The sequence below is a fragment of the Daphnia magna genome, linkage group LG1 (assembly GCF_020631705.1).
Source record: "Daphnia magna isolate NIES linkage group LG1, ASM2063170v1.1, whole genome shotgun sequence".
In the NCBI taxonomy this organism is placed as follows: Eukaryota; Metazoa; Arthropoda; class Branchiopoda; order Diplostraca; family Daphniidae; genus Daphnia; species Daphnia magna.
In genome coordinates, this window is record NC_059182.1 from 5,504,364 (window position 1) to 5,529,319 (window position 24,956).

At 41.7% G+C, this 24,956-nt stretch overlaps 2 protein-coding genes across 5 annotated transcripts in view; both read right to left on the reverse strand.

Moving 5' to 3' along the window:
* LOC116923912 overlaps nt 1–10,402 on the reverse strand; it is a 25,164-nt gene extending 14,762 nt beyond the window's left edge. Inside the window, exons 1-2 of one of the 3 annotated variants that reach the window (XM_045168199.1) lie at nt 9,777–10,402; nt 5,493–5,695 (exon numbers count right to left, since the gene is read on the reverse strand). In XM_045168199.1, the coding sequence (XP_045024134.1) occupies nt 5,493–5,695; nt 9,777–9,910 (337 nt within the window). In that variant the 5' untranslated portion in view covers nt 9,911–10,402. The remainder of the gene's footprint in view (nt 1–5,492; nt 5,696–9,776) is intronic. The other 2 variants (XM_045168201.1, XM_045168200.1) reach the window with 2 other exon arrangements.
* Nucleotides 10,403–13,247: 2,845 nt separating this feature from the next.
* LOC116923965 lies at nt 13,248–24,247 on the reverse strand. Of its 2 annotated transcripts, none has more exons than XM_045168203.1 (6): nt 23,964–24,247; nt 19,041–19,228; nt 16,271–16,706; nt 16,067–16,189; nt 15,079–15,943; nt 13,248–14,989 (listed from the first exon to the last, which is right to left on the reverse strand). In XM_045168203.1, the coding sequence occupies exons 2-6, from the start codon at nt 19,101–19,103 to the stop codon at nt 14,485–14,487; spliced, it is 1,992 nt and encodes a 663-aa protein (XP_045024138.1). In that variant the 5' UTR covers nt 19,104–19,228; nt 23,964–24,247; the 3' UTR covers nt 13,248–14,484. The 2 variants fall into 2 exon arrangements, with proteins under 2 accessions (XP_045024138.1, XP_045024139.1); XM_045168204.1 differs by lacking the exon at nt 23,964–24,247 and adding an exon at nt 19,301–19,492.
* Between the last annotated feature and the right edge of the window lie 709 nt (nt 24,248–24,956).

The window sequence follows — 24,956 nt, forward strand, 5'->3', positions numbered from 1 at the left end:
CATTTCAATGTTTCCAATGGCCTTTTTTTTATAATACAGACTGAAGGCTATATATACGTGCATTGTGTATATTACACACACACACGGACTATTATCATTTTCTTCTTCAATTGATGTTAGTGGCCCCACCAAACCATTTTTTGTTGTTGTTGTTGGTTTCCCTTCTCCCTAACAGCAGCTAAGAGACTTCGGGGTGGGCGGTGGTTTCGATTTAGAAAGGGGCCCTCAGAGCTGCAACCAACGCCAACACACACATAGCAACACATGGAAACATACAACAGGAGAGAGAGAGAGAGAGAGTCTACAACCATGTACAGAGTCTTGATAAAAGAACAACAACAAAAAATGGGAGGGAGAAAAACACAGAAAAAAAAAAAAACATTCACGGTGCGTCTGCGTGACTAATAGTCATCGCCCTGTTACGAAAAAATCATCCGAGAATAATATAGAAGCCTTCACGCACAAATGCTGTTCTTATTTCTTGTTGGCTGGGCCAAGTTGATGATGTTTCATATCCAAGAAAGAGAAGAAGAAAACTATATCAGTCGAGTATATTAGCAATACACGTATAACAGGCATCAAGGCAGCGCCATTTTGGAATGATTTGGTTTGGATCTTTTATACGTTATCCAAGTGCTGATGCTTTACGTGTAATAACTTGCGTGCAATCTCGGCTGAGATGTATCGTTGCGTGCACTGTTTCTTTGTTGTTGTTTTCCTTTCCCTCTTCGTCCCTTCTTCGTTGTCGACATCTACTCCGCTGGCTGATGGAAAATTCCCTTTTTCGAATGCAACATCACACACACACACACAGAGAGTATACACACCTTTAGCACGTACGTACGGACTGGCGGATATTTACGATCGATCGTTAAGTCCATCTCGCCAGCAGCAGCTGTGCAATCGGCGTGAGAAGTAAAATTCCCGCTGATTGAAAACGGATAGTCCGACTGTCTCGACATTTTCGAACCCTCGCACAAAAGGCAACCCCGCCCCTCTACTCGTTTTTTTTTTTCCCGCGGGAAATTCGATCCTTTTTTATTTCAAAAATCTTCCCGCTGGATGTTGTTTTGTTTTTAAATGCCTCCCACACAAGGAAAAAAAAGATGTGAAAAACAGTTGGACGTAAAGAAGCGCATCCATCCTCCCTCAAAGGTACGAAAGGATCCATTACCTGACGTCAATTATCCAACGAAAGAAAAAAAAAATTAGACATTCCAGCCGATGAAGATGAGACAACCGAATAATAAAAAATGAAATATAAAAATAATATCCTTCGAATGTAAGGAGGGAGAGGCGGATTGCGAGGGCGGAGAGGATGAAGCGGCTCCCGCTCTGGCACACCGCCGTAATCATTGGGTATAGGATTTTCTTTTAGAAAAAAAAATGAAAGGTTATATGCAGATGCGGCCAATGTTACAACGCAGCGCATACAAGTCGTCATCGCACGAATTACACGTATCCCCCCTAAAAAAAAACAGACGAAAATGGAAAAAACGGAAATGACGTTTGAAAATTCAAACGGCACACACACAACTACGGGCAAAAATAAATTGTGTACGCAACATAAACGCGTGAGTCGTAACAAGTTGATGATGGATCGACGAATGGAAAAATATATATAGTCAAACGAGCGCGCGCGCGCTACCGCAAACTTTGACGACTTATGCAGCGCTAAAAAGAAAAACAAACGCAAAAAGAGTTTGGGCTTCTTATTCAGAAAAAAAAAACGTTAGGCTCGAGAGAATTGGCAATTTCGCTGAATTGCACGTGTAAAAAAATGAATGGCGAGAAAACCCCTTCGAAAAAAACAAAAAAACGCCGAAGTGCATTGCAATCGATTGCGAAACAGTGAATGAGAAACGAAATGGATTATTCACACCCCACGCTGGCGCAACAGCACATAACAGATATAAATATTCTATTTTCTGTGCGCCATTATTTTCTTTTCTAATAGAAAAAAAGAGAGAAAACGCATTCGGTTTTTATCGACGGCCGATTGGGTGGTCGTCGGCAGCCATTTGGCTTCACTCAAGAATTACGTCCTCCGCTTGTTGTTGTTGTCGCCATCGTCCCCGTCTTCCTTCTAGCTGTTCTTTCTTTCTTTTTGATACTGACGACTCGTAAAAATTCAAAATAAGTTGTGGCTCATGGTTTTTCCCCTGATTTCCTACACACCTTTTTCCTATCGTTTTCTTTCTTTCTTTCTTTGTGCAAGTTCTGTCGTGACGTACACACGCGGCTACTCCTCCCAAAATCGATGGCCCTTTACGTATACGAGAACATCGAGCCATTAGCGCAAAAAGAAGCTGATGCCGAGTGGCTGTTGCGCTACAGGAGAAAGTGGCCCCCAGAAAAAAAGAATAAAAAAAACAAAACAATAACAACAAACATAAACGATATATAAGAGCGATGCTATTACACGGAATGCTGAAAAACGGGCTGATTTTCTCGTGCGGCTTTTCACAACAAAAAAAAAATTATTTTAGCCGATAAAAACGTTGCGTCGAAGGACGTCTGCCATTTGGAGAAGAGACACTAAACGACACCATGGCGTGTTATTGTCGTGAAGCGCAATATATAGACGGCGGAGGGAAGAAAAATGTGGCCTTGTCGGAGGCCGAAAGGAGATGAAAAGAGAGGAGGAAGATTAAAGAGTGTTGCCAGTTGACTTTGATGGCTGACGAAAATCGAGAATTATCAAAGGAGAGGAATAAAAGAGCGCAATAATGGCGATAAATGATCGGTAACGACCGGCTCATTGAAAATCGCGGACAATGTTGCATTTGAAAATATACATTAACGCAAGGGATTCTTCAGCATCGTCATCTTCTGTCTGGCTTTTTATAACGGCTTAATATCAGATTTGATAACGATGATGAAGGCAAATGAATTGCATGTAGTAGAACATCATTTAACAAATGAAATGGGCTTCATCTCGGCGTCTGGATGGCGTATATGTAGTGAAGAAGAAGAGCATTCAGCGGCGCACCTGTTGCTTTATCCCGATTATTATTCACGCATACAAAAGTCCTGATTAGCCATGCCAATATAGGTGCGGACGCTATATATAATGCTATCGGAAGTCATCGATCAGTAAAGAACAAGACCCACCCGAATGATGAAAAATACATTTTTTTTTCTTTCTCTTTTTGAAATTTTCTAATCATCTATTCAAATAGACGCGCGTGTCTACGACCGAGACAACCGAATCTATGAGACAAATCCTCCCTTTTTGTGCTGCTTAAATGATTTTGATTATTATATTCTTCAAAGTCGTTCCCTATAACCTTTGCAACAACAACGGCAGGGACGAATAAACGTATGCACACAAGAAGGAAGGCGACTTAAAACTTCAAAAAGAATCGTAACAATTAAAAAATATACTATGAAAGAAGAAACCGGATCGAAATGATCGTTTCATGCCGTCATTGCCAAATATAGGCCGGCATACAATAACGCGGCATTTCCCCTCCCCATTTATTCCTTGGACCGCTTGCGCAACGCCAACGTATCCAGTCGGACTGGAATCTTCCGACACACAACAACAACAATATATGTATATTTTTTTGCTACTCACGACGTATCGTTCAAAAGCCAACAACACGCAACGTACAAACACAAGACGCACCGACACACACTGCGCGTATGTGCGCTGGCAGAACGTGACGAAGAAAAGGGAGGGACGGACAAGAGCAGACGGAAAAAAAAAAACAAAAAACGAGCCACTAACCGAAAAAATTCATAGTCCAAAAAAAAAAAAAAAAGGAAAAAAATATACATCAGGTTAGATCAGCTTATAGGTCTAGGATGATGTACGGTTCATTGGCCGATTGGTTTAGTTGCTGGCCTTATATGGAAGCGCGCCCGGTTGATTTTCTTCGTCATTTTATTTATTTTATTTATTTTTTTTTTTTAGCAGGTGGGGGAGGAGTTCATCTTTTTATTTTTCTACATGCCCAGCTGTTTCGTTCCAGAACGGAAGGGGCGGTAATGGGCGAAGAAGAGGGAATCTCCTTTTTGGCCAAAAAGGTGATTGCGCAGCCGCTCTCTGAGCCAATAAGAATCGTTTTGCAAAGCTGTTTTTAATGCCACGTCAGTTTTTCTTTCGGTAGGCAAAAAAATAGAATAAATAATTGTCCAGCATCAGCCAATCTACTTGTCTCAGCTGCGAGATGATCCTTAACAGACAAAAACAGTCCGGCTGTGCAAAAATTTCAAAATCAAATAAAAATGAATTCTTGAATACGAAATTGCGTCTCACGCGGCGCGCGCACCGGTGATCCGATCGTTTTTATTTCAATTAAGATAACGTCCCTCGCTGGGTTATTGGGCAGAGGGGGGAAGAAGCCGGCCATATGTGCGTTTGGGGGCCGACACCTTTCATGGCCGTCCGCAATTCACTTGGCTGGCAGTTCGTCTTTATCTTGTCTCTTCTTTTCTCCCCTTTTATTTTTATTAAAGACCAAAATAAAATTCAAAAAAAAAGAATCGCCTCCTAACAGCTGAAAGATTCCAGGAATTACAGATTTCACGTGGGTTGATGGTTATAAGATTATAGGCGACACGAAGTCGGCTGTTCATGCCACTACCGCCATTCCAATATAGGTCTATATTTATAATAGTATATGTGCATATAATAATATATTACGGACGAAGTAGAAAAATATTGCGCTTCCATTTCGTTGTCTTTGTGTTCGATTTTCGTTCCAGTCGGCTTAACTCTCCAAGGGGTTCAGCAAATCTTGTATATACGTCCTCCATTTCATTCAGCGTTGCCGTAAACGGTAACGCTCTCTCTCTTTTCTGGTTTGTTGTCGTGGCTGGTGATACGATCGATCGTATGGAAAACAGGAGAAACAGAATTTTTAATTCAAAAAAAATAAAATAAAATAAAAATAAAAATAAAGAATGTTTGGAAGAGAAGAAGACGAGAAATGGGGCAAAATGCTGATGTGCGTATATAATAAGGCAGAAATCACGAAAGAATCAGCAGCAGCAGCTTCAAAGCAAAAGCTTTTATACATTTTTCCGAGTGGCTAGGCACAGCTGCTCTGTGCGTGTGTCGTTTCTTGATTTTTTAAAATTAAAAATAAAATAAAATAAAATAAATAAAGTCCATGTGTGTGTGATGAATGAACTTGGTTCCATCATCCGACAGGTTTGCGGGTTATCCGCACGGCTTTCTGCCTTAATCAACAAAGGGGTTCGGCTCTTTTACATAATGAACGGGTTCGGCTGTGATAGCACAGCTTTTGGTGTGTGTGTGTGTGTCTATTCAAAACTCTGTCTCTCTCGATGGTTTCTCTACAGTTTATAAGTCCCCTCATGTAGTTCGCTGGCGCTTTAAGCCGACACTCCCAAATGAGGCGGCACAAAATCATCCAATCCGATGGTTTGTAGTCGATTAAGAACTTTGGCAGCAAGAGAATATCAGCCAACGTGATGGGTCAAAAATGATTCACAAAAGAAAACAAACAACAAAATCTTACTCTGCTGTTGGAGACTAAAGTGAAGTCCTCGCAGCGGCTTGAGGCTCTTCAGTTGCAGGGCGTAGTCGACCATGGTGGGCAATTGAGTGTCGAACAGGTCCTGGCGTTCATCGTCGCTGAGCCAGGTGTCGACCACCTCATCGCAAAGGACGTCAAAGACTCGCTGATCGCCCAAAGACTCGTCATCGGGCTCCAGGCTGGTACTGCAATGAATCGATTCATTTCAGATATATTTGATGCGTCGTAAAATATGCATATCAAAAATGCAGTTGAAATAAGGGACTTTTCAAAACAAAAGGCAAGCCGATGGAATTCCGTGAAATATATAGTCGCATGTAATAAACTAAACAAAGAACGAATGACGTAAAAAAGAGAGAGAGAAAACAAAAAACAAAACAAACAAAGTACATAATGAGAGGCAAAGACACACACGAAACTTTTGTTATGTATTATTGGCTAACTGTTTTGTGATGTTGCTCTTTTTGCTTTGGTTATCGCGCTGGGTGGCCATTATCATTCAGATCGAGTTGCAGACCAATACAGACATACAATCAATCAACGAGTCTCTCTCTCTCTCTCTCTCTCTTTTATTTTGTTTTTCTTCTTCTTCTTCTTCTTCTTCACCTTTGTATTATTTTGTTTCGCCTTTTCTTTTATATTTGTTTTTATCTTCTTGTTGTTCCATAACAAACAGCAAAACATGGCGACTTTATAAATATATGTTTTAGTGCTGAGCTGCAAAACAGCGTCTCATTGTCGTTTCTGCTCAGGTATGCTCATTATATGCATCTAGAACTGTGTAACGTGTACAACAGCGGACAACAACGACGCCATTTATTGCTGCCCCGCCTTGGTGCGTTCGCCCTTTGGTGCGGGATCGTGTTTCGTTGTCGGTCCAATCTACGTACACGAGAGCAAATGATTTCTGGAAAAATGCTGTTCTTTCTTTCTTTCTTTCGTCGTATTATAGACCCTCGCTCTTTTTCCTTTTTTAAACATTTTTTTTGTTTGGTTTATTTATTGTTACGATTATGCTGCGTGTGTAGTATTCTTTTATGACGTTTCCGAGAAATATAAGAACTCAACGGTGAAACAGACGAGAATGGCAAAAGAAAAATGAGTGGATGACGTATAAAGGAGAGCTTCTGCGCTCCTTTTGTTGCGCACATTTCAACCTACAAAAATTAAAAAGAAAATAAGCTTTTGCGTGAAATTTTTGTGATTTTCTTTTTTTAGTTTTCGTATTGAATAAAATTCGCGCCGCGACTTGAGGGCAAGAAATGAAAAATCGCGGGCTGTTGAAAGCACAAACGCCAGCCAGCGCATTTGATACTTGGTTTTATATTTACACTAGACCAACAAAAACTATGGCCCCCTCACTCAAAGATTCACATATGGACTTTGAACCTTGAAAAAAAAACAAAATGGAAAAAATGTTTGCATTTAATTCTTTTCCCCCTTGGAATAGCAAAAATAAATCAAATAAATATAAGAAGAACTGTATATATAATATATATCCTTTGGGTGTGCGATTGTATAGGACCCCGCAAGGATGGCAACACACACAAACGGCCGCGAGTTGTGGCTGGGCTTCTGTTATACTCCCGACTCAAAATTTATGACGCAAAAATACAACCGACATTTACCAGATGGGCGTTGACCGGCCGATGTCTTTTTGACGCTGCCTTTTCAACAACAACAAAAAGAACTCAAAGCATTACGCATAATATCAAAGTATATAATATAGTGTTGGTGCTCTTTTTTTGTTGTTTTGTTTGCTGCTCGGTCGGCTGGTCGCGATTTGTTAGCTAATGAGCTCCAAAAAAAAAAAAAAAGACAGCGTGTCCTGTCCTTCCAACTCCACCCGTCATAACACGCCAGAGCCCATTCAAATCAATGACTATGCCAGCCAGAACTATCCATTTTCAGAATGAAACAACAACAAGCAACTGAAAAAGAAGAACTGCAACACACATAATGCTATGGTCGAATAGAATATCAAGAATCAGATCATGTATTATATATATAGCAAAGCAAAATTCTATTTGCATATTTGGTAGCCATATATATACAAATGAAGGCAGCTATACTATATATAGTCTATAGCCTATATACTGCTGTGTATATTATATACACGCCTTCATGCCGTGCAGAAAGGAAGCTGCATTCTTTGTTTTGCTGTCCATATATTCTTTGATATCGATAGCACAATTTTTAGCGCAAGGTTCGAATTGACGAGCGAACGTGAGCATATTATAACCGATGGCTGGTTATATAAGCGCGTTAAGAAGTTGGATTTCTTTCTTTCTTTTTTTTGATTTTTTGCGCCCTCTTCCAACTGTTGGTATGTAAGCATTCCGGGCACGTCTCTTTCAACTTCTTGTTTTGTTTTTTTCTTTTTCCTTCTTGTTTATTTGGCTTTGTGTTGTTCTGTTGTGTTTCCCCTCCAATCGTTTCACGACTGGTTTACACAGGACTTCTCACTATGCGTTTTCTACTGCTCTCGTTCAAGTCGTTTGGCCCTTTTGAGTCAAACAACAAGTGCTTGACACGTTACTTCGGCGTCCAGTCGTCCGCCGTCTATTACTTTCTATATACCGCACACACACACACACACACATAAAATGGCTGTGTAACTGCGTTGCGCCATCCATCGACTTGTTGCCGGGCTCCTGCTGGAAAAAAAAAACAAAAAATTGCGACCGCTCGTCTTCTCGTGAACCGCACACTCAAAAACGATGGGCCAACACCAAATACATCTATATAATACAACAGAACGTCCAACACCCCGACCTTATATGGAACTTTTTCAGTTGGTTTTGTTCGAGGGAAAGGGGGAGTCCCAAATGATGTTTCGAATATATTTTTAAAAAATCGAAAATAGAAGAGAATAAATACTGAATATGTAGTATCTCACTATATCTTCGGTATCGACTGAATGTTGTCTGATGCGAGGCGAACGGATAACGTGCCAAGTACACAACAACAACAGACCAAAAGGTGATGATGAAAAGCAATGAAAATGGGCTCTATCTCTTTTTCTCCAAAGAAAGACAGAGAAAGAGATTCATATTTATGATGGCGCATCTATAAACATTAAAAGAAGCCAAAGAAAACATTTTTTTTTTTTTCTTGGCCTTTTAATCGAAGCATCGCCAATAGCCAAGAGCGAAACAACATCAACCGAAACAAGAAAAAAAAACAAAACACAGGAATGAGGATGGACCTTACGGTTTCATCCATTTCCAATCGACAGTTTCGATCTTGTTGGAAAAAATAAAAATAAAAATAAATAAAGAGAAAGAGAGAGGTGATTTGATCGCGCTATGCCGCACCCGGGAATTTAAGATAAAAAGATTTGAACGTCAACAGTCGCCTTGAATTTACGACAACCATCGCACTGTCGCCAGTTGATTTGTTCTTTTCCCTCTTTTTTTTTTTTTTGTTTTTTTGTTATATACTTATTTATTATGTTTCTCATTGGACTGGCAAATATTTCTATTTAAACATTTAAAAAAACCAAAACAAAAACAAAAGACTACGTATATCTCGTTGATTTCCTGAAAGGGAAGCCTTCATTTTTGAACTCGTGTTATGTAATTTAGCCCAATTTTTTTAAATCCAGAGAATCATCACAATAGAGTTAAAGAAAATCATCATTTCCTATTATGTCTATTGTTATTGTTCTTTCTTCTATCGTTCTATATACTATATATATATTCCGGCAGCCATCACATTCTCATTATGAGACCCGCAATCTATAATTGACCCATACTGATTTGTTTTTGTTTTTTTAATGATATGCATAAGGCCGCGGTGCTCTATAAACGCGATGGGGAAAAAAATAAAAAATAAAAAAATTTTAAAAATGATTGGATCATTTCGCTACTACGGAGGCTTTACACGTTCATTGAACTATAGTCGACATATAAGAAGCCCCTCAATCGAGCGAAAAGCCGGAATTTGTTAATGCGTTGGATATTGTGCTGCGCGCTATATACGTTAGATGTATGCGCATTACATATAGACGATGGATGTGTGTAATTGGCCTACAACCATATCCGGGACACCTCTATATACACTTTGACAATTATGGTCAGTAAACAAGACTGACTGGAACTCAAAAATGTATAAAAAAAAAAAAAATAATAATAATAAAAAAGAAACATTGAAAATCCCCTTTTCCCGCTTTGAAAAGTCAAGGCGGATGTGATGGTGACAATGCGAAATGTTGCGAATGTCGAACATAAAAAAAATTAAAAAAAAGAAAGGGTAAAGTTTTACTTGCATAAGTTGTAGATCTTGAGCAAGGCGTCTTTGAGCTGGCCGGCCGTGCGCACTTCCCGTTTCATGGCGGTCAGGTGACGCTGCAGCGTCGGCCAGGTGGGCAAGTCGCACGGGAGAAGCACGAGCGCCATCTCTCCGTCGATTCGTTCACCACTACGCGGCCGCAAAGAGCATTCGCTGCGACTCGGCAAAAGAAAAAGAAAAACAGCCGACCGAAGAACTAAATTACAACAACAACAGCCAACAACAACAGCAAGAGAACAAGGCAATATTCTTTGAACTGCTCTTTCGTCAGATCTCGGTGTAGAAAATGTGTATCATTCTAAACTCGATGACACCCAAAAAATCACCAGCACTCATTTGACGATGAAATGGCACACGAAATATTCACGCTGCCCACATCGTTGCCTCCCAACTTTTGAACCCGGAATTTTAAAAAAACCAAAAACCAAAATTCAATTATTGTTTGGCCTTGTCGGAAAATAAATAAATGAAAAAATAATAACAATAAAAAAATAAAAAAAGAAGGCCCGGTCAATGACTGGGCATGAAACACGACCGATGCTACACGACAACTGATGATGGTGTCCGACACGAGCCGTCTGCGTTCCCGTTTTTGCGGGACCTCCCTCCTCAGCGGCAGTGCATACGTGCTTTGCCCATACACCAAAGCGTTCTGCTCCTGTTCTCTTGCTTGCTACTGTCTCTCTCTCTCTCTCTCCTCTCTCTTTCTCTTCTCTTTCTGTCTCTACGCCGAAAACGAACTTATTTTTATAAATAGATCCCGGGAGAGAGAGAGAGAGGCAAAACCGAAGAAAGAGAGGACGTCGTCGTGAAGCGGCTAAGGAACTTACAACCCAGTTTTTTTGTTTTTTTTTTCTTGTTCTTTTATCCTTTCTCCTTCTTTCTTTCAGTCTCTTTCTCCCCTTCTCATTTTCCCGCATCTTTGATTTCCTTTTTATTTGGGATTTTATTTTATTTTTTTTTTTTGGGGGGGGTATTTTTCTTCACCACCATCTTGAATGCCTCTTTCCGTTTTGCTTTTGTACGTGTAGTTTCTTGGTTGAGAGTTTTGAAAAAAAATAGGTCTCTCGAAACCGATGGTGCACTGTGCGACGCCAACGACGCGTCAACAGCGCGCCATACGGAGCGTCTGGCGGCGCGCGCGTCCACCACATTCTTCCCTTTTTCTTGTTGTGTCTCCAGGGCCAATTAAGTTGCTTATATACAACGTTAAAAGTAGTTTTTTTTTATTTTCGATCGAACGCAATTGTAACAAGGATGTCGTAGTTTTGAATAGCGCGCGTTACGCCGCAATGGCGCCAACGTTCGTCACCTCGTCGCCAAGGATATCCACGTCGGTGGTGTCCAGTAACCGGAGAGCCCCCCTGATCTATTTCTTGTCTATACGTTTTCTCTTGTTACAAGTTTATAGTGTCACCGAGTTTGAATTTCCCCCTCGTTACGGACGGCCAAGTATTTTGATTAGATTTTTTTAAAATCCGCAGTGGATAAGACGACGCATTTTGTAGATGTTTAATCTGCGGCCATCTGTTTTTAGAAAGTAGAAACGGTGTGTTGTGGCCGTGAGTCGGTGACAGGAACTAAAAACAACTTTAAATAGATCTGGTGTCACCGTATAAGGTTCTTGAAATAAAAATAAGAAGAATTTTGTGTTTTGTTTTTGTTTTTTTTATCTTCTGCCCTTCTATAATACGAACCCCGTCTGGTATAACTTTGGCTGGCTGGTTACCGTTTCCTTTTCTATGTAGGCTAACAGCTGATGACAGACGCCAGTCACGATGGAACACAACACGGAAGACTATCCGCCATGTTATTCCACACTGGTGAGAAAGGCAAAAAAAGAAAAGGCAAGGCGAAAAAAGAAAAATGAAAACGGACGGATAAATAAGATGTGACAGGTGTCAATTCTATCATATAATCACATGGTCCGCCAGCGTTCCAAAAACACGCAGGCTGAGTTTAGTTTTGCTTGTCGGCAAAGATATGCAAACGCATTGACGTAACATGAAACTTGTCTGACAGTATCGCAAGGATTTGATTTGATTTTTTTCAAAATTACGTCACCGGAATAAATTTAATCCGCACGAGCGAAAAAAAATAAAAAATTTAATTAAATAGAAATTCAAATTTAAATGGACAAGTGATACCAAAACTGAAATGATGGCGGTCACAACAAGTGAAAACAAATGCGGCCAATGCATGAAGTGGACGGTTGGAAGTATTTCGCTTGCGAGTATAAACATCAATTTAGAGCGTGTTTTTAACGCTATAAGCCCTTCTCGTTGTTTACCGTGGATTGTCTGATCAGCTGACCAACATCAACAACGCCTCGTTCGTCACGCGCCCGCTGATTATGTACAAGGATTTAGCCTATACTTGTATACAAAAAAGATGCGTGCCATTGAAACCACGTACAATCAGATGGACATGGCGTATATCTAGACTTTTGAGGAAGAAGAGAAGAGCGTGAAACAGCTGGCCGGCAGCAAACGACACGGCTCTGAGATGTAGACAAAGAGAGTAGATTAAAAATATACTGTACACATATATTTTCAAAATAAAAAACAGGGTTTTGGTTGGATTATGTTGTTTCATTGTACTGGGCGTTCTGTTTTCGTCATTTGTAACACGAAGAGGGCGGAACGCGTTATAGAAAAAGCAAATTGCCGCCTGAGTGAGAATTTAAAAAAAAATTTAAATAAATAAAATAAAATAGAATAATAAAAAGCCAAACCAAAAATGATTTAAATATTTTCGGCGTTGATCTATAAGACACGCCATTTGTTTCGTTTTATTCAAATGCCAAATCCCTTATTCAACGACTTATTCCAAAGAATATAGGGCAATAAACCCCTATCGTGAACATTGGCGAACACAATGAGGACTCCTAGTACATGATTTAAATATGAAATTGAATGAGCATGTCACAAATCAAGTTCGTTTTGATATTTGATTTACACAGTTGATGGGTCATTCAAACAGGGGTTGTTTATTTTTTAAAAAAAGGAAAAGTGAATAAAATGGCGTTCCGTATAGATGAAAGAGGAATGATTGTCTCTCCGCCCTTCCATACACACGCACGATGGCCGCTCAGCCACCAGCTGGAAATAATATGGCGGCAGAGTTTGGACGTCTAGGCGAGGTCGCCTTGCCAATAACTGGGCAAACACACGTTACCAGACGATAGGCAAAAGAGACGTGATAATCTCATTCCGGCATTATCAATCATGGCCCGTATAAGCAAATGCCGTTAGGACATGGGGGAGAGGGGGGCTCTCGTATAAATAGCCAAAACTATTTATATCAACATACCAAGACGTCTGACATTCCGAAACTCCGTCGTGGCATTGAGATTCAATGTCAACTAGCTGGAGTGGCGCTATGGGCGTCGCGACGCCTTTCTCTTTAATCATTTCAATCATAAATTGAGATAAGAGGAGGTCGTTTCGTTTGTTCGTTAGTCGCCGCTGTACGCGGGTTCCCAACGAATTGTACATTAATGTATTGGAATCAATTCTTCCGTATCGTCAATCTCTTGATACAAATCCAAATAATGAGAAATAGACGGATGTAGAGAAGGATAAATAAAAAAATTCAAAAATAATAATTAGAAGAACAAAGGGGACAAAAAGAAAATGAGGTTAACTCTCATAGGACTTAAAATATGTTAGGTTGTGTACAAATCAGTTTCTCCTCCCTTGCCCGTTTGTGTTTGTGTGTGTGTGTGTGTGTGTGTGCGTGATTGTGGTATGTAAATATCTTGTTCTTCTCAATAAATAATCAATGATGACAAAAAGTGAAAACCGCCCCAAGAACAGATGTGGAAATTAGAATAAAAAGAGCCACAGAAATGATCGATATTCAAAAATCGAAAATCATTCAGAAAAAAAAAAAAAAATTAAATTCTTCCCTGTTGCGGAACAAAAACCGAACAAAAAAATGAATAAATTATAAAAAAAACAAAAAACAAAATGGTGGCAATTCAAAGAAACAAGGTCCACCTAACAAAAAAGGAATTTCAAAAAGATGGAATAATTTAAGGGCCTTTGAGCATAGATCAAAATAACGAAATTTGAGATGGAAGAGATGGAAAATTGTGTCCGGTGTAGGTGTAGGTGTAGGAGGAGGAATTAAAAAAACCTTTTGCGTTTCAGGGGAAACTAAAATTAACACCTTTGTTAAAAGAAAAGATAAAACCCATACAATAATAATGAAAAAAAAAGGTAATGGAGAAATCCGCCGACAGCCCACGACTTTCGTCTCAGTCGGTAAACTTTTGCTCGTTTGTCGAGACCTCGAGAATCAGCCCACTATAACAAGACAAATGCTCCAAAGTTTTTAAATAAATAAAGATTCAATAAATAAACCTAACCGGTCCGCATGATGTTTTCAAGAGAGATTCAGAAAAAAAAAAAAACAAAAAATACGGGGCGTTTGTTTCCAAATACGATTCGAAATTGGGCTGAAATTCGTTCAACAAAAACTGAGAGAATAATTAAAAAAATAAATAAATAAAAAATGATTTTGAAACCAAAGAAAACAAAATCCAAATCAAACCTTCGCCCATCCCGCCCTGTTCTGTACTGTGTTTGTGAGTCTGTTTTTGTTTTGTTTTACTTCAAAAACGTGTGGGCATTGATCAAACAATTCACGATGCTCTTGGCTGGTTCATTTCCGCCACTTAAGACTGGGTCTCTAAAACAGATTTACTCGGATTGCGGATAAAGTGGACCGTGCTCCAGTCACGGAACGGCATAGAAGGTGCGACGACGCTTCCGACCACGCTCATGTGCGGATGAGACGGGCCATCGTGGTCAGCTTTTTGCAATTGCCGGTGGTAGCAGAGGAAGGATGCGACCAGCACGGATATGACGACGCACATGGCCAATAGGACGAACAGGGCCGAGAAGCCCGGAGCGGGCAAACAAATTCCGTAGACGACTTCCTCGCGGATCTTGCCCTGGAAAATGGTGACGCTGGGCATGTCTCCGTCGTTATTGGTGGAATTGCTGTTCAACGAGAAAGCCAAATCGACGGCCGAGATGACTTCGTAGCCGACCTTAACGCCAACATCGGCGCTGCGCACGTGGCGTTCGTGAATGGCGTACGAGCGCTTCGATCGGCTCTTGACGCCCTCTTTCCTTTCCCTCACTTCGTATTGGCTCAGGTCGTGAATGTGAGCGATGCTGTGCAAAAAACAAAACAAACAGAACAAATGATGTTTAAACGTTTTGGCAAATGAAATGATTTTTGTTTTTATTTGAATTGAACTTACTCGAATTTATCGAAATTGAGACTGCGCGGTCCGTGCGGGAATTTGCCCGGTCCGCGTTCTGAATATTTATTGTCCTCGGGTTTCTTGTTCTCTTTAGCCTCAGGGCGGTCGATGGAAATGGAAGAAGGAAGAGAGACCATCAGCCCTTCGTCCTGTGTCCGGCTGCCCGGGATCGGAATGGGCACGTCGACTACCTGAGCCTGCGCTTGAGGTGGGGGAGCCACCTGTGCGGAGGCAACTGGACTGAAATTGTCCTTCTTCTTCTGGAAGAGTCCAGGACGAGTGGAACGATCAGCACTGCTCGCCTTATTGCGTCCGAGGAGGCCAAAGAACGGACGCTTGCTGCTGGGCTGTTCCACTTCTGGTTCTTTAACTGGAGTCGCCGGAAGGGGCGTCCGCCTTTGAGCTAAATACTGTTGCCCCTGAGGTGGCAGCACTGGCGGCAACGAATTGCGGACGGGAACTGGTTGAGGAGGCAGTTCGTAGGCGGATTTCTGTTGCGCCGGAATCGGGGAGAAGGCTGCAATCGGAGCTGATCCGGCCGGACTGTACGACGCCTTGGTCTCGCTGGTGTAGGCCAGCTGCTGATCGACCGCTCGGCTGATGGTCTTGTCGCAATGCTCCGGGCATCCGTGACGGCAGATTTCCACTTTGCAGCGGATGTAAACCTGGAGCGAGTCGGGGAACTTGAAAGCGTGGAAGAAAGCGTAGCTCATGACAGTCGAACGGCCGTCGTTGCTGCGCAATTTCAAGAACTTGGACACCATTTTGGGGCGGAGGACGCAGCCGTGCTCGTCCGACAGCTGGATCGGTCTGTTAACGCCATCTGACGCTTCGCACGATTTGACGCGCATGTCGAATTCACCTGCAAAGACATCAAAAGAAATGGGTCTGTTATTACGTGTAATACCATTTGAATGGGGAAACGAAATTGGCAAACGAAATGGGTGAAAAGAAATTGGCAAAAGAAATGGAATAATTTAAGTACCGGCTAGATCGTTGATGGCGACCACCATGGTCAGTGTGGAGCCGAGTGGAACGATGCCACTGATTGGACTCGCCCACGGTCCTTTCCCGTTTTGAATCTCCATCCAACAATCGACGTTGTCACCTGTGAATAGGCAGAGATCAATCGAGTTCATTTTAGAAATGAAGAAATGGGTCAGAATATAATTTTTAAACAAAATTTAACCTCGGAAATTGAGTTCGACGACTTCGAGATCGGCGATGACCATCGGTGGTTTGGTGGCCGTCTTCTCGTAATCGTTGTACCATTCGCAACGCAGACGTTTGGCTTCATCCCACACTTCGATGAGCTCTTCGTCGTACTGGACGACGACCGTGTTCTCGTAGAACTTGCCCTTGGCGTCCGGTTTCGTTCCGCATCCGTTGTAGATGATGGAGAAACGGAAATTGGTGCGGCTCGATTTCGGGTGGACGTAGACGCAGTTGTCCTGGCCGAATTGGCCCTTGGAGAAGACGAGGCCGGTGAAGGGCTTGTCGAAAGACAACTGCACTTCCATGTGATCCTTGGCGCACATCACTTCCAGATTCTGAATTTGCGGAAGGTTCACAGGGCGTTCCTGTTGCCAAGGTTCCTGACCGAGCGCATTCTGGCCCACGCTCACCTAATAACCAATTCAATTCAATTGTTATTTGTTAATTGATATTTCTATTTTTATTAAAGGGCCTCGGTGTTTTGTTTTCCTTAAAAAATTAAATCATAATGACGTCATTAAAGCCTTTGGAAAATAAGGGCGCAGTTGTTTGCATAAGTTTCCAACAAAAAAAAAGATAAAAGCCATAACCTTTTGTGACGACTAAACTTTGTCGTCGTAAAACATCAAATATGAATCAAACCGTCACGGGGTGTCTACAATAATAAAAGTAGAGCGACCATCTTTTTATTTGTTTTCCTGGCCGGTCTACTGCGAATGGCCGGCATTGTTGCGGGGCGGTGAATGGAGAGCGTGCGCACGCTCTCCATTCACGACAGCGTCCAATGCAAAGTCGTAAAAACATTAGAGATTTTAGTGCTGCTTCTCTCCCCCGTTGGGCTAGAGCCTTTATTGTTTACGTATACGAAATGCGCAACGTTATGCATATATTATACGGTCCACTGCATCTGACTGGCTGACTCTCTTTTTCCCGCCTCGCTCGAATAACGTCCTGGTATAGATGTAAATGACACGGTACAAAAGATCCGCTTGAAATAGACGAAGCAAAATTTCATCTGAGATTTGATCCTTTTTGCATGGACTCTCCATAATTAAATCATAAGCCGCATCGTTCCTTTCAAACTGTGATAAGCGCTGATGTGTACGGGACTGTTTCAACATTTCAAGATGGAAATCCGAGAGGGATAAGAGTCCAAAACCTTTTTTTTCCAGCCGGAATGTTGTTGAATGGGCGTTACGATCCCGAGGGGCGAGTTGATTCTGGTAACAGAAAAACAAAAACAAATGAAAGGGGAAAAACACGGATGGTGCACGCGATAAGGCGTTTCTAATATCCAAAAGCCGAGGCTGTGACCTTTTGGCCCATCTCGGTCCACGTAGCATTTAAAAAAATATTACGTAAAGTTTTAAAAAAAATAAAAGCTTCAGCTCTTGATGATGTTCATTCACATTTTGGCCACCAGTTTTTGGGTTTTCCTCATTGGCCATTAACACGCCATCTCATTTTTGACGCGGCCAGTGACTCGGCATTCCTTTGCATTCGAAACTGATTCACCTCGAGTCCGCAGCTAAGCGGCAAATAAACAAATCAGAAATCGGTAGACCGCACTTGAAATAGACGTGAAAAGAATACCGTTGCATCTATACACGGACATCCCTCTCCAAAAATAAAAGGAACAGTTCCGATAAGGAAATGCCGAAACAAGTGCGTGCAGTGGCCAGCAGCTTTTACATCTGCCAAATGGTCTCAACAAGAATAGGCTGTATAAATGCAGAGACATCCAATCCTGACGACCGCAAACAACATAACCTAACTGCATTTTACCTGTAACTTCCTCTTCTTTTTTTAATATTTTTCTTCTTCCCCTTTCATCACCTTCTCCTTTCCCTATGCGCATTCCCATCAAAGCCACATACAGTAACGATAAAACCCAAGGTCCCTTCCTTTTCTCTTTCATTCGAACGAAGGGGGGGGGCGGCCAACAGACGCCAGCCGTTATTTTTCAAAAATGGAAAAGATTTTTTTTTTTTGTTTGTTCCTTCCCACCGGCTTATGTTCGATGAGGCGTATAGAATCGAGAGCCGGCGGATATGTATGTACACATCCCTTAGCATTTTGGCTCGTAACTTGGGTACCGTTAAGAACATATCAGCCGCAGACTACAACGTGTATAACTTTAAAAAAAACGACAGAGTCCGTTGTCACGGAGCCCGCCAGCAACGACGTATAATTTCCAGACTTGGTACATGTGAAATACATTCAACTGAATTTTACGGTTTATTTCCTAGAAGCCGATCCCAGTTTTTTTTGGGTGAAATTCATAGACCCGTCGATGTTTTGTTTCATCAATGAAAAGAGTAAAACAAAAGAGGAGCAATCAAACAGCCAATGCGATCCGTGACCGGTGAATCTTTTGCTTCCGCCCTTGGTTTATTAAAAATCCCTTTAAGATCATTTCCTATAAGCGTCTGTACTGCTTAAAATTTGAATGTAATACAAGCATCTAATACACCGATTGATTTGTCTGCATAAAACCCCCATCTCATTTACGTCACATTGGCTCTCCAAAAAAAAAAAATGTAATGCCATCCCGACAAAAGCTGGTCAATAACAATGGCGGCCAATGTGGCCATTCGTATGTGCAGCTGTTTCACGCCGACCTTTCTACCAGTTTACATCTCCTTTAAGCCATCGAGTTTTGAAAATAGCTTTGCCGTTGAATACCGAGAATATCAGATTTGCATATAGTTTTTAACAGGCCTTCGAATTGATGATGAAGTTACCTGAAGGACGGCGAAGAGCAGAGCCATCAGAGCTGGCATGGTTGTCGACCCCCGGCTTTTCATTATTCCCGAATATTTAGAAGGTAGTGAAGGCTCCGTTCGATGTCCCTTTGGAATCCGCTGCCCAACGTATGGCAGCAACGAGAGATGCGATAGACTGTGTTTCGCTCGTCTAACAAATGGCGAACCTGTGAAAATGGTAATGAGAAAAACATGGTTATTCTAACATCGACTGGCAGATGGGCAGAAGGTAAGACCACCTGTCGTTTTGGATCAATGCACTTTCAGTTTTCTTATAATAATCGGACGGCATCGACATTTTGTTATGACGTCATCACGCCGTGAAATGGCGGAAAGCCCTGCGGTGCGACGCAAGCTGATGCCCTGATTGACCGACGATTGGAACAAGCCGGTCAGCCGTTAACGGGCGAAAGAAGAGGCGATGAGCGCACGCGATTGGGGTCGTGTTCATCCAGCCGAAAGTCTTTTCGTCAATCGCAAAAACAATGACATTTAAAAAAAGGAAGAACGTGATTGACGTACACGCACAAACAAAACAAAACAAAAAACTGTAGAGCCTTTCGGGTTCGTTGCCACGACGTGAATTCGTTCATTTCTTTTTACTTGTGTCTCTTTAGGGGATTTTGGTATAAAAAAAAAAAAAAGGAAGTGACGATAACAAGCGGATGCCCGGAAGCGCTGACCAAAATCGTCGTCGGAATAACGAAAACGGATGTTGCTTTTGTCTTCCTTCCTTTCCCTTTAAAACGGAAACTAACATGATGTACGGTGTCGGTTATTGTGCACACATATACGACACTATCGCCCATTGATAGTTATCCTACTACCCATTGTTGTTTTTTTTAATTGTAAACCCATCGGATAATGGCAGTTCAAAAAGTTGGCAAAGTAAAAAACAAAACAAAAACGAAAAGTGCCCAGCAACAGGACGGCCATACGTATACACGCCTTCAGGGGACTGGCAAGTTACGTGGCGAGAGAGTGTGTGTGTGTGTGGGTTAGAGAGAGAGTCTTTTATACAGCTCGCGGTCCGCAACGGTACATATTTCTTCTTGAACTTGTGTTGAAAACTAAAAGGAAACGCACATTTTTACGAGCCAATTTTTGAAGGTGGAACAAGTAACAACAACAGCAACAACAAAAAGTGTTGGATATCGTGCAGTTTCTCAGAGTCTCTGGTCATTATTGAACTTAACGAGACCCAATTACACACACACACACAAAATTCAGTTCGCTTGCATCAAGCGTTCAGCCAGTAGTCGCACTTCGATTATCTCCGAGTCCCCTAAAGAAAGGGAAACAAGGGCCTGTTGGACATCGTCTGGTTGGCATCAATTGCGAGTTTGGGTTGCAGTCGTGCAAGTTAACGGTTTCCCCCTGTGCACGGCCACTGTGTAGCGCTCGGGTGACGCACCTGTTGCTATCGCGATGCAGACGAGAACGTCGGCCGTGGTAAACCGGTGATGACCAGTTACAATTCTCCCACCCTCGCAAGTTCAAAAACAAATGAAAGAAAGCCAAGATGCTCGTGAAAGAACATTGACATTGCGCGTTAAAATCAAAATGAGTTTGAAATCGATGCAATGCGGGTCATTTCGGTCCACTGAGCAGCATCCGCAACAGCAGTGGACCACACACGCGTATAACTGTATCTTTCGACTAACAAGGTGATTGCACGCAGCAGTTTTGAGAAAACAACGGCCATTCATTTTTCGTTTCGTTCATTGAAGATTTCTTGGGAACGGAGGCTTGTTAGTGAAAAGATTAAGGAGAGCCAGGTGACCAGACGTTGTCAGATATTGTCAAAAAAGAACGGGACGAAGAACTTGTTGCGGCCACTGCAGTTGGATGGTGTACAACCGCAAAAGGGACACTGCACGAAGGAGTTTGTCCAGCCGACGAGAACCATGGGAAAACAAAAGACGATCGACTTTGAAATTTTTTTTTTTTGTCAACGTGCTGCGAAAATAATCAAATAAAATTAAAAAAAAAAAAAGGTTGGAACAGGTTGAACAAAAACAAAAAAAAAAAAATGGCTGGACAGAAACTGGGAACGTTCTGGCGCTAACTTCAGAAACAATTGACGCGCACCGGTTCATGGAACCTTTAGAGCGGCCGTGCTTGCCAGATGCGCTAGCAGCCGGGCTGCTATATAGAAAAGAAAATAAAAAGACGTAATCTCAGTCTTCTTCTTTTCCGGGTTCCATGCGTCTGAAAATTGGAGACCCGTTTGAAATGAAACCAACGGTTTTCGGTCCTTCCGCGATTCTAAATGTAAAAAAGCCTTTGAAAAAAAAAAAAGAAAAGGGGTATATACGCTCCTAATCAGACGCACAATCTGTCGGATTTTCTTCAGTAACTTGTTCTTGAAAAGTCACAGAACTGATGGTCAAGGTTTTTTGTCTTTTGTTTCCGCACAAGACCATCGGGCGCAGGTAAAACGCGTAACCGTTTCACACACCTTGTGAGAGCCGTTTGGCGAGAGCAACGAACCGATTTATTTCCTATTGTTTTTAACGATCAATTTTCGAAAAGTGAAGACAAGACAAGCGATAAAAAATAAACACGACTCGTGTTAGTTGTAATGAAAGTGTTCAACGCTCGTAGAAAATTGGAATTAAGGACGATGAGAAATATCTTGATAATGTGACAACGCCGCAGGGCGATGCTTTAGGAAGTTCACGATTTGAAAAAAAAAAGAAGAAGAGTTGGACCTTGAACTTGGGCCTTCATATTCCTATAATATCTTGCGTCATTTCAGTTTTTGTGTTGTTTTCTTTTGCTGTTTGGTTTTATATTTCGTGTTGATGTCACGATCAAGTATAAAAAGATAACAGTGTCAAGTGTAATCTGCCCTTTTTTTCTCTGACCCACCCTCACTTTTTTTTTTGTCGTCGTCGTCTTTCGACTTCGTGAATGATCCGATGGACGGGCGGGAGTCACTTAGACACTCGAACGGATGTGCACTCGTCGTGAAGATCATCAACAATCATCACGATCTTTCGTGATCTTAACAACGTTTTATTTTTATTTTTGCTTTCTTTCGCTGCTCTTTTTTGTTTCTATTTCTTATATTTTATTTTATTTTATTTTCATTCTTGATGGTGTTCTTCTCAGCGCAACAGGTTGTGTCAACGTTGGGACTTTGAGTCGACATAAACAGTTATATAGAAACCGGCTGGCGCGGCCGACATTTTTAGCGATTCCGTTGTTTCGTTGACAGTTTTCTGTTCACCCGTTGCCATAAAAAGACAAGAATTTCTAATCCTGTTTCTCGTTCAAACTCAACTTAATTGAATCATTCTTGTTTTTGCCCTATCTGTCGGGGTATAAAAAGACTCGCAATTCAACAAAATGAGCCAATTTCTTGCATTTTTGATGAGAGCAACAACAAAATAAACAACAGAAAAAAAGGTTAACAAAAGCTTGAAAATGCAACACCCATCGTGCTCCACCCATAAGGTAAATGACCGTACACACGTCAGGTATAAAGATGACGCAACGCTGTATAGAACTATATAACACGCCAAAGTCTAAATTTTATGTAAAAACGTATCTCTCCTAACGGTTAAACCCCCCCTCCCTTCAATCAAGATGGCTACCTGCTGGAGAGCGTCTTCTTACCTTTGAAAAGATTTTTCAAAAGATGCGCCACAAGGAGGGAGAGATCTTCCGTAATATTACACCGGTACATCTCTGCAGGTAGTACCGTTGGTTTTCGAGCGCTGGACCGATACGGTAGGTCTATAACAACAAGAAATCCAGACGGTCCTATCGAGATCTTGAAACTTGAAATAAAACGAGCCACTGGGAAAAGGAAAAGGGCAGAAGGGAGCGAACCAAACTGGAAAAAAAAAATGGGAGAGACGCACACGTATACCTTGTTATAAAACCCAAGGTGTGTACGTGTGTGTGTGTGAGTGAAAAAGAAAAAAAAAATGAAAAAAACATAAAAGAAAATAACAGAGGGTTCTTTTTGGTTCCAAGGGCTAACGGCACTTGTGAAAGAGGATGCAACGACATGGTTGAGGAATGCTTTCTCGTATGTTTATTTCCTTTTGGAAATGAGTTTCTAAGCCACCCTCTCTGCATGGACATTTCCTCGAGACTTACAATCCTGACCTAAAAAAGGAATAAAAGAAAAATCCTATCCCAACGACGATAACCAAATGGCTCTTCTCTCTATTCTGTATTCGGCTTGTTTGGATATAAGCTTTGCTTTCTGAAGCTTCTTATTAAATCTCAACGTAAGAAAACTGAAAGCCTTTTCTTTCTTACGTCGCCTCGTATTCTTTTGTTCAACCCAACAAAAAAAATAAGAAGCTGAACGATTGCCGCCAAGATTGCATACATAAATACACCACCGGTATAATCATAGAGCTCCTTTCAACAGCAACAGCAACAAAAAAGAGAAGAGAGGAATGTTGATGACTAGTTGTACCTGGGAAAAAAAGGTCTACCTGGAAGCCTCAAATGCTTATACCTTCTTACCCTCCATATAGCCTTCCACCTCTTGTTTTCTTTCCTTTTTTAAAACTCATCTTTTGATGATTGTTCAACAACAATGTGTCCAGAAGTCAAGTAGTGACCCAAATTTTCTCAATCTTGTCAGAGGCGGAAATCAAATCGACATTCTTTTACTACTAACCTGAGAGGTATAAACAGGTTCTTTTCGATCCCCGACACCCTGAGGTCCAGTTTGATCACAAAAATAAAACGTTAATACGATTCACGCCAACGGGGGGAAAAGAATTAAGAAATAGCGGTCAATCTTGTGTTATCCTCCCCTCCCAAAGAAAAAAGGCATCGCTGTGTACGTATACGGTACTTAAAAAAAAAACCAAAAAAACACGCAACTGCTATAACGCACAAGGGCCATTCCAATTCAAAAGAAGTTCTTACCTTTTGTTTTTGAAAATAAAACGAAGTGATGAGCTCAAGACGATCCGATTTTGTTGATGACAATTCAACGCCTCCGTGTAGAATCGCACTCCGTACGAGGGTAGGGAATAACAAACCGAAAATTGAAAAACTAAACGGAGATTTCAAACAAAAAGATGATGAGACTTTGAGGAGCTGCTGGAAAACACTTGCACCGGTCGAAGCGATCCGAAGAAGACTGCCACTATTCGATGCCGCTGCTAGGTGTATGAACCGTTTCAAGTCGTCCCTCGAAGACAGCTGCAGGTGCAAAGCCCTGCGGACGTGGGAGGAGCTGCAAAAGGAGGAAAGAAAAACAACTGAAGACGATGGAGACTTTACCTCGAGGCGGAGAAGAGAGTTCTAGCGGACTTTCGCCTCACTGGTTATTACACCAGCCTTGACCGTCGCCTTTTTTTTTTTTTTAGTGCGCCCAACAGCATGTTGCACACGCTGGCCAATAAGGCGAAAAATGATTAGTCCGTATACAGGTGGTGCAAAACACTTGGCGAATCGAAAGGAATGTTTCGAACTGCGCGTCTAGACAAATGCGTGGCACGAGTGGCCCGACAAACGGACGATAGTTGAACCCAACGATGAATGTGAACTTTGACTTTGGTGCGGCGCGCACACGTTCATTGGAGTTCCAATCATACGCTCAGCGTGTTCTGGTCCGGTGTCAAAGAGAAAAATTCATACATTTATGCGACGTTGTCATTTTAAAAAAAAGATTCTGCATCGAAATGTGGCGAGCGAATTGAACCAACGCGTAAACAGGAAGAGCCGAAAAACGTTAGAGACGTGGAGCCTGGACTGTTGCAGACTTTTTTCCCAGTGAGGAGGAGCTGTTTTCTGAACATCAGCTGGACGCGTGGAAAGTGAGAAAAAAAAGCGGAATATAAAAAACGAAAACAAGAACGAAACGTTCCCATGGCATAAGCGGTCGAGAGCCTTACGGAATGTTTTTTTTTCTTT

Bases quoted from the DNA above. Each gene is read 5' to 3' on its own strand.
- LOC116923965 (XM_045168203.1), bottom strand. From the start codon at position 19,103: ATGAAAAGCCGGGGGTCGACAACCATGCCAGCTCTGATGGCTCTGCTC. The intron at 16,190-16,270 runs GTTAAATTTTGT...GCCTATTCACAG, and splicing joins CGTCGAACTCAATTTCCGAG to GTGACAACGTCGATTGTTGG. The intron at 14,990-15,078 runs GTAAGTTCAATT...TTTTTTGCACAG, and splicing joins CTCAATTTCGATAAATTCGA to CATCGCTCACATTCACGACC.